This window comes from Sinocyclocheilus anshuiensis, unplaced genomic scaffold, assembly GCF_001515605.1.
Source record: "Sinocyclocheilus anshuiensis isolate Anshui unplaced genomic scaffold, SAMN03320099.WGS_v1.1 scaffold436, whole genome shotgun sequence".
Taxonomy (NCBI): domain Eukaryota; kingdom Metazoa; phylum Chordata; class Actinopteri; order Cypriniformes; family Cyprinidae; genus Sinocyclocheilus; species Sinocyclocheilus anshuiensis.
In genome coordinates this window covers 2,981,065-2,991,429 of record NW_015560618.1, presented here as the reverse complement: position 1 = coordinate 2,991,429, position 10,365 = coordinate 2,981,065, and the positions used below count along the sequence as shown (strand labels likewise).

Here is a 10,365-nt window from a genome sequence, read left to right as displayed (position 1 = left end):
TTAAATAAATAGTAAAACAAACAAATTTGTGAAAAATCAATGACATTTATATCATTTCATTGGGATGTTTATTTATTCATTTCATCTATAGTATTTCCCACCACTTTCCTCAACTGAAAAAGTTTCAATCACAAGCTCCGCTAATTCCATTGGGGTCTGGCTAAAATTAAATGAAAAGCATGCATGGATACACATGGATAATCCACTTGAAAAAAACACATCACCCTTGGCTTGCTATTTTCAACAAACTGTGATTTGCAGCAGGACTGAGCACTTTTGATTTATTGTACCAGCTTTGGTCTATTATAATGTCGGTAAAGGTGTAAAAGTTCTTACTCACAGCTGCTCTCCAACAAGCGAGGAGTTGCGAGAGGTGGATTTGGGAGAGAGGTCGTAGTCGCTGTCCGAGCGGTAAAGGAAAGACTCCCGCCTTTGACCGTGACTGGCCATGTTGGGATGAAGAACCAAACCAGAGCCCGGTGAGGCCTGCAGGTCCAGTGGACTACAGCCGATAGAGGGGCCATTCTCCACCTCCAAACTACACAGAGGGACACAGAAAAACAACTTGGTGATCAGATGAATAAAATACCACCCCATAAACTAAACAGTTAGTCTGCCATGTGAAAACAACTGATGTTCTGCATTCAAAATCATACTCTTTATATATTGTTTAAATCTGCCCATCAAAATGAAACAAATTTGTGGTTGTCGTTTTACAAAATGGTCTGACATTTTCCTCCTGTCTATGTGGGTGGTTCATATATAAGCTAGAAAGTGGACTAGACTGAATAACTTTGCCAAAGAGAAAACAGTAGCAGAGGACAGATCACGAGAGACGAAGAGAGCAACATAAAAGGTTCCTGAAGCAGAACAAAGCGGATCTAGAAAAGCTCAGAAGCCTAAAACACAAGCCTGACTGAGTCAGTGTATCTCCACTGAATGAAGATATTAGTTACAGAAAAAAATGCAAAAAAGAAGGATGTCGGAGTTTAAAAGAGAGAAGCAGAAAACCATCGAGAAGCATGTACTGCAGTCAGTGCAAGAGCTAATGGAAAACAACATTGACTGATTGGGAAGAAAGGAATTGAAAAATTGATGCTTTGAAGTGAAGGTCATTGAGTTGGCTGCATCAGTGAGAAAGCAAACGGAACCATATGAGAAAGACAATTTTACTTCAATAAAAATAAATACTGAAAAACAATTTCTGTCTTTTCATATCAGGGATATTAGGAGAGTAATATATATGTACACACACACACGTTTCATAGCTGTACATGCGTGATACACCATATGATGTCAACACCATCAGATTTTCCTCAATAAATTACATTCACAGTCAGTATGAAACCATTCTGTAGTTTCAATTTAGTCTTAATCAGTGTTGAAAACTAGATGCACTGCCGTTCAAATGTTTGGGATCAGTAAGATTTGTTTTGTTTGCTTGATGAGTCTCTTATATGCTCATCAAGGCTGTATTTATTTGATCAAAAATACAGAAAAATCAGCAATATTGTGAAATATTATTGCAATTTCTAATATTGGTTTCCTATTTTAATATACTTTAAAATATAATTTCTTTCTGTGACGCAGCGCTGAATTTTCATCAGCCGTTACTCCAGTCTTCAGTGTCACATGATCCTTCAGAAATCATTGTAATATGCTTATTTATTATCAGTGTTGCTGCTTAATACTTTTTTAGAACCTGACATCAAATAAAGTCAAACGACAAGGAACAAAAAAATAATGAAGTCATCAGCTACCCTGTTTGTTAGAGCAACATCTCGGAGATCTCAAATCAATGTATTAGTAGAAGTCATTACTCCACCTTCTGAACATGACATCATTAACGTTGCTAGTTAGTTTCTACAATAACATACTATGGGTGTCAAGCAGCAAGGAAAAGCATGGGAAAAGCACTAAAGTAACAGACTAAAGTCCAGCAACTGAGATTTTAGAGCTCCTAACAACTTGGCATTAGTCAAGTGTACTTAGACTGTAAAGGCTAAAAAGGGAATTCCCATGCAGCACAGTGGAAAAAAGGGGAAACTGGATTTTCCATGTAGAATCAGAATCAGAAGAGCTTTATTACCAAGTATGTTTACACACACAAGGAATTTGATTTGACGACAGGAGCTTCCAGTGCAGAAGAAAGTACAGACATAGAGCAGACATACATGATACATAGGAATAACACAGTAGGGATGAAATATAACACTAATATAAGAAAAAAAAACAGAAATTAAATAATGTACTATATACAGAAATAGAAGTATAGGAAAAATTTTTTTAATTGTTTAGATAAATGTACAGATATGTTATAAGTGTGCAGATATGTTATTTACAAAGTGTGCAGTTTACAAGTGTACAAATTTTGGATTCTGTGTATAAATATGTCAGTTGTGATGGACGATGTATAATTATGAAGGTTTAATTGTTCAGGCTGAATATAGCCTGCTTTTGTGCCTGGCTGTTCTAGTGGTCAGTGCTCTGTAGCATCGACCAGAAGGCAACAGTTCGAAGAAAGAGTGGGCTGGGTGTGAGGGGTCCAAGGTGATTTTCTTAGCCCTTTACCTCACTCTGGAGATGTAAAGATCTTGGAGGCTGGGCAGAGGGGCACCGATGATCCTCTCATTGATTTGGCCAAAAAAGTGCAGGGGGCGAATTTACATTTTATTAAAAAGTGTTTATGTATCAGAGATGTTCACAAGTCTTTAACTTGGAGTCTGAGTCAAGTCTGAAGTCTTTATCGCTGGAATCTGAGTCAAGTCTCGAGTCTTTGACTCAAAAAATCTCATTCAGAATCCTCATGTATTGAAATCTTTCGTATTTTACGAAACCATACAAATAAAGTATTTCTTTATTATATAAGTCAGGGGTATTCAATTAAAGTTCCAAGGCACGCCCTCTATATTTTCTTCCAAGCAGAGGTCTGAACAAAAAAAAAAAAGTTATTTTTTTACATCAGAATCAGAATCAGAAGAGCTGTATTACCAAGTATGTTTACACACACAAGGAATTTGACTTGACGACAGGAGTTTCCAGTGCAGAAGAAAGTACAGACACAGTGCAAACATACATGATAGTACAGAAATACATAGGAATAACACAGTAGGGATGGAATACACTAATATAAAAAAAAAACAGAAATTAAATAATGTACTATATACAGAAATAGAAGTATAGATAAAAAATGTAATTGTTTAGATAAATGTACAGATATGATATAAGTGCAGATATGTTATTTACAAAGTGTGCAGTTTACAAGTGTACAAATTTTGGATTCTGTGTATAAATATGTCAGTTGTGATGGACGATGTATAATTATGAAGGTTTAATTGTTCAGGCTGAATATAGCCTGCTTTTGTGCCTGGCTGTTCTAGTGGTCAGTGCTCTGTAGCATCGACCAGAAGGCAACAGTTCGAAGAAAGAGTGGGCTGGGTGTGAGGGGTCCAAGGTGATTTTCTTAGCCCTTTACCTCACTCTGGAGATGTAAAGATCTTGGAGGCTGGGCAGAGGGGCACCGATGATCCTCTCAGCAGTCCTGACTGTCCGTTGTAGTCTCTTGATGTCTGATTTGGTAGCTGAACCAAACCAGACAGTTATGGATGAACACAGGACAGACTCAATGATAGCAGAGTAGAACTGTTTCAGCAGCTCCTGTGTCAGGTTGAATTTCCTCAGCTGGCGAAGGAAGTACAACCTCTACTGGGCCTTTTTAGCAATGGAATCTATGTGAGTGTCCAACTTCAGGTGCTGAGAGATGGTGGTTAACCTCCTGTCTGTAAGCAGACTCGTCTCCGTCCTTGATGAGGCAGATGACTGCTTGACAGAGGGGTCTTTTGAAGTGCAGTCATTCGTGTAGAGGGAGAAAAGCAGTGGGGAGAGAACACAACCCTGAGGGGCGCCAGTGCTGATGGTGATAGTCCTGGATGTGAGTTTGCCCAGCCTCACTAGCTGCTGCCTGTCTGTCAGGAAGCTGATGATCCACTGACAGATGGAGGAGGGCACAGAGAGCTGTGTGAGTTTGTCTAAGAGAAGGTCAGGCATGATGGTATTGAAGGCCGAACTGAAGTCCACAAATAGGACCCTTGTGTAAATCCAGCAAGGGTCCAGTGATATCCTTCAGGTAGGCCAGGACCAGTCGCTCAAATGACTTCATGACCACAGACGTGAGAGCGACAGGTCTGTAGTCATTAAGTCCAGTGATTTTGGGCTTTTTGGGGACCGGAATGATGGTGGAGCATTTGAAGCAGCAGGGAACTTCACACAGCTCCAGAGATCTGTTGATGATCTGTGTGAAGATGGGGGCCAGTTGGTCACCACAGACTGTCAGCATGTAGGACAGAATGTTGCTCAACCAACCTAAATAGGCTGAGCCTTACCTTTGTTCATTGTAATATTACTCTAGCTAAGTGTTCATGGGAAACCATGGCATGACCACAGCTACTATTAGAGAAAGTAATATTGGTCGGCTTATATCAATAGTAGTGGTCATGACCTCTGACTATAGGGAAGTATTGCTTTGATATGTATTCAAGTGTATGTAGGTCGATAGGGACTAGATAAAGTACTTTTAAAGAAGAGCAAGCATGGCTGGTCATCTAAATAGCATTAGTCAATTAGCACTGTCTAATGATCAAGACCGCTGAGTTTGTGACCATGAGATCCACATACATGGCCGGCGTGAGACTCTGAACTAATACAATCAAAAGTAAAGAGTGCAATAGGGTAATCAAATATCTCAAAAATTATTATAAGTATCAATGATCAATGATCAACTGGCATTGCAGCTCAAAATCTAAAGCCATTATAAAATGAATTCGTAAGATTTTAACTGAAATTGAATTACCGAAACGACTGAACACATTGGATTCCATTGTTTGACCAGTTGGGTGAGCCTTACAAAACATTTCACATTATAGTAAACATTATGGTCATATCTAGCAGTTTTCTATTGAGTGACTGAGTATGGAAATAAATGCCTTTTCTGAAAAAAATGACAAAATTGGAAATAGGCTGCATCCTTGCGTGCTTAAATGTATCATTAACATATGTGCTAATATTTTATTGCTTAGGTATTATAAAAGTGTCTACTAATCCATTGTCTGTTTTGGGTTGACATCATGAACAGAAAGAATGTAAAACAACTATAAAAGAAAGCACACTGAGAAGGCATCTCAGCTGACAGAAAAACAGGCCACCGAGTGACACGGTTAAGAGGAACTGGGGGAAATGACATTGGGCGTTGTGCCAGAGGGTTGCGAAGGGTGTCTGACGACAAATTCATCATGGAATAAAAAGCTGTCAAAGCCCTTGGTAGAAGAGCCTAGCAACTATCACCTCCTCTTACATGTGTGTCTGTGGTAATAGGCTGGTTTTTCAAGAGTCTAGTTACTGGTGAAAATGCAGCATCATCATAAGTGGCGTCTGGAGGGCAGAAACTCTACAGGGAATTTGAGAAAACAACAGTGTCTTTTTTTTTTTTTTTACGTTTTCTGAAAATGTGAATAGTGCCTGCCCAAGAAAAACTCACCAATGTGCTGCTGTGATGTTGTTGATGGCTGCTAAGGTGTTCAGTGTAATTGCCAGGATGTTGCTAGGGTGATCTGGGTGATTGCTTATTGGTCGAAGTTTAAGTTTTTGAAGTTAAAAGGCCTCAGTAAAGTTGTGGAAGTACTAAAAATCCCATTAATTTTCCCCATAGAGAATTTCTTTTTGAACAATAATGCATTAAATCTCTAAAAACAGGCCTACTATAATATATAAGGTTGTTAAACAATGATAAATACTTCTGTAGAAATTCTTCTGCTCACCAAGGCTGCATTTATTTGATCAAAAGTACGGTAAAAGAGTAATACTTTGAAATATTATTACAATTAAAAATGTAATATACGGTATTTTGAAATGCAATTTATTCCAGTGATGCAAAGCTGAATTTTCAGCATCATTACTCCAGTCTTCAGTGTCACATGATCCTTCAGATCCCTCATATTTTTGTGGAAACTGTAATACATCATACATTTATTATTCAGGATTTTTTGATGAATAGAAAGTTCAAAAGAACAGTATTTATTTGAAATCTAACATAAATCTCTTCACTGTAACCTGTATTAAAACAATTTAATACATCCTTTGCCAAATAAAGGTATTTATTTCTTTACTGCCTCCAAACTTTTTTTATTGATTTTTATAATTCAACTTTTTGCTTCCTAGACCTTTTAATTATTGCCTTTAAGTAAATTCAATACAATACAATACAATATTTATTTATAAAGTACATTTAAAAACAACTTTTGCTTCAAATCAAAGTGAATGTAATGTATGTATGTTCTGTTCAGTATGTTAGGTATGTCGGTGCCGATAGCCTAGTCTAGTGGTTAGTGCGTCGACATATAGCACAACTGTGCTCACGGCGACACGAGTTCGCTTCCCATCTCTAGGTCCTTTGCCAATCCCGCCCAATGCTCACTATTAACTAGGTGCTTATTTGCATAATAACATATTGGCTGTTTATTAGTACTTATAAAGCACATATCTGCATGACCATATTCTACATCCCTAATCCTACCCATTACCTAAACTTAACAACTACCTTACTAACTAACTATTAATAAGCAGCAAATTAGGAGTTTATTGAGGCAAAATCATAGTTAATTGTTTTTTTTTAATAGCGAGAATTGGACCTTAAAATAAGATGTGACCAAACTCACAGTAAGACTCAATTAAAGCAAAGATCCAGCCAGACAAGGTTGCAAACACTGAGTCTTACCAGGTATGAGACACAGCCACAGTGAAGCGTCTTCGTTGGCGTACTGTTTTATTCACCACCAGCTTTCTGAACATGCCTGGGCAGGTTTTTTGTGTTCTTGCACCAGCTGTGAGTTCTTTCACATCAGACTGACAGCCCGTGTCCAAACCGATCTCCATCCTCTGACTGACAGGGCAAATGTCAGCATCTTGTTTTAAATCCATGAGGAAGTGTCATATGCAGAGGTTTGTTAAAGCCTTGAATCCCGCGGTTTGGCTGTAGAAGTGTGTGTTGTGGTGCTGTGTAGGCCGGACTCTGCTTCACACTCATTCTCTGTCACTATCTGCTTCAGTCCTACCCTTTCCCCTCTATCCTCCCCTCTTGCCTACTCGTCAGGCCTCTGCCCGGCACACCCTCCCCTTCCAAGAGTCGCCTTGCTGGAATGTTCTTGGAATTTCTACTTGGCCCAGTTTAGATGGAGCCTGAACCTGATACAGATAGACAGGTGCGGATGGAGAGGCAGTGTTAAGAGATACACTTGGTATAAACAGCAGTGTGTCTTGACAGACAGCGTCTGATCTATTCAACCAAATCAGGTGTAAATGGGAACAACGTGAACTGGACACATTTATATACACCGATGAGCCATTACATTATGACCACTTATCTAATAACCTGCAGGACCTCCTTTAGCCCACAAAACAGTGGCCACACGGTGAGGCATTGATTCGACGAGGTGCCGATAGTCTCCTGCAGTATCTGGTACCATAATGTCAACAGCAGGTCCTCCAGTTCCCATACATTGCAGGGTGGTGGTGATGTAATGCAAACACACTTTTCCAGTGCGTTCATCTCAGGTGAATTTGGAGGACAAGACATTAACAGAAATTCACCATCATCTTACTTAAACCACTCCTTGATGATTTCAGCAGTGTGGCATGGCACATTATCTTGCTGGTAACGGCCATCACTGGCAGGGAACACAGCTGCTATGAATGGGTGCTCTTGGTCTGCAGTGATGTTCAGATACCTGACAGCCGTCAGGGGTTGTGCTATTGGGATAATGGGGTCTAAAGTGTTCCAAGAAAACATCGCCCACAGCATAACACCGCCGCTGCCCAACAGTGCATCCAGGTGCCATAGCCTCTGTTGGTAATCAGCAGGTGTGCCTCACACGTCCTGAAAAGTAAAGCTGCGGGCTCTTTGATCGCACCCTGGTGGCTGGCTGCAGTACAGGTCATAAACCCTGCCCTCTCTGGCTCCAAACGAATCTCTACTGCACAGACTCGGGCTCCAAATGACGTCATTTACTCAAGATGGCAGCGGCCATACTGAGATGCTTTGGCTTCACTTTTCTATAGTGGAAGGAATAGGAGACGCGTTGTCCATCTTTTTTTACAGTCTATGTTAATCGACATATCCATACTCGGCTGTCAACATGATGCACCAGGAATCTTGAATCATCAGACCAGGCCACTTTTTTTTCCAATCATCCACAGTCCAGTCTCAATAATCTTCGGCTCATTTCATGCGCTGTTGGTGATTCAATGCGCTGTGAACAATGTGTGACAGTCTCTGCTCCCCTCTGGCATCAATGAGCTGCGGACGACACACGGCTGGACGAAGGCTCATCATTTTGGCCATCCGTGCACCCCTTTTGTACGGTGACCCAGTAGTGTTGTGCACAACAAAATTAAAAAACAAATAAACATAAGCTCACAACACAACGAAATTAAAAAAGCAAACATAAGCTCACAACACAATGAAATAAAAAAACAAAAAACAAAATGCTTTATGAGACATTTTTGTACTGCCTGTGCTTTTTTGGACTGATTTTTTATTCAAATAAAAGTTTGTAATGTTAGTTGGTTGGCTTGGTTCATGGCTTATAATGTTTTAACAAACACTTTTTTTTAAATCAGAGAAAAAATGAATGGAATTAATTCCAGAAGCAACGCCGCAAAAAAAAAATGTACTCTATGTATCCCAATGTACTCTATTGGCAAAAACATGTCACCATGTTATGATATAGAAAATATGTGAGTCTCAGGTGTTTAATACGGTGGTCCAGTAGTGCACAACACAACGCAATTAAAAAAGCTAATATTAGCTCACAACACAACGCAATTAAAAAAGCAAACATAAGCTCACAACACAACGAAATTAAAAAAGCAAACATAAGCTCACAACACAACGAAATTAAAAAAGCAAACATAAGCTCACAACACAATGAAATAAAAAAACAAAAAACAAACATAAGCTCACAACACAACGAAATTAAAAAAGCAAACATAAGCTCACAACAAAATAAAAAAGTAAACATAAGCTCACAACACAATGAAATAAAAAAAAACTCAAACATAAACTCACAACACAACGAAATTAAGCCACAACACAACGGAAATGCTCCCGACCCCTAGGGGGCAGTTGGTCTACAGAAAAGGCAATTGTGCGCAAGAGCAGAGCTAAACTGTCCAAATCGAAAATAATATTGATTTATTTTCTGCTCGATTCATGAATCGATATATTAAGATTACCAGGATATCAAAACATTCAGTAAAAACATGTTGTTCATTTAAAAATCGATTACACATATTAAGATCAATCACTTACATTGAGAATTTCTTGAAGAAATATCGTTGTTTAATTGTCAACACTGCTCCCTAGTGGTCAGGAGCATTTCCGTTGTGTTGTGAGCTTATGTTTGCTTTTTAATTTTGTTGTGTTGTGAGCTTATGTTTGTTTTTTGTTTTTTTATTTTGTTTTGTTGTGAGCTTATGTTTGCTTTTTTAATTGCGTTGTGTTGTGAGCTTATGTTTCCTTTTTTAATTTCGTTGTGTTGTGCACTACTGGGCCACCGTACTTTTGATACGTACTCACTACAGCGGCCCGTGAACAACACACAAGATGCGATGTTTCAGAGACTCGAGTTCTGAGGCACCGTGCCAGCACAATTTGTCCTTTATAAATCAGCAGCTTTTCCCATTCTGACCTTGAACGCTCCACTGACCGAAAGCTGGTCCTCGAGTGGTATATATACCGCTCTGTGAACTGCACCTGCGGCACCATTCAGTTGCCAGATGTGCTCATTGTTTTTTTACCCCACTGACAGATATTTGTAGCAAGAAGAATTCATATTTTTCAGTTGCGCCTCTAGCAAATGTATCTTGATTCAAGGATGTTTAAATATTTGTATTGGAAAACAAAAAATTACTGAGGAAAATATTCAGTTTTTGCAGTGCATGCAACATTTAATGCAATGACTTTATGATATGAACTTGCGACCTTCTTCCGATTTAAGGCCTTTTAAGTCCTTAATTTATGGAAGGAATAATTAAGACTTTTTAAGACCTGCAAAACCCCCAAAATAATGTGTAACCCACAAAAATGAAATCTGTCATTCAAAACATTTTATTTTCATGAGAAAATTAATCGATTTACTTTAAATTGATTATGAATAGACGTTCCTATGCTCAAAACAAGCATTAATTTTCAGTGTTACTATGAACCTCTTATGGCCAGATTTATTAACAGATTGCGCATGCGCAAACCGTCTTTTGGCGTTAAAATAGTACAGTCAGGATTTACTAAAGATGCGCAGTGAAGAATTAGCACTG

General features: G+C 38.9%; 1 protein-coding gene across 1 annotated transcript in view; it reads right to left on the bottom strand.

Moving 5' to 3' along the window:
- pde4bb (phosphodiesterase 4B, cAMP-specific b) overlaps positions 1-10,365 on the bottom strand; it is a 71,598-nt gene that overhangs the window by 36,982 nt on the left and 24,251 nt on the right. Inside the window, exon 4 of the mRNA XM_016478093.1 lies at positions 341-538. Coding sequence (XP_016333579.1) covers positions 341-538 — 198 coding nt within the window. The remainder of the gene's footprint in view (positions 1-340; positions 539-10,365) is intronic.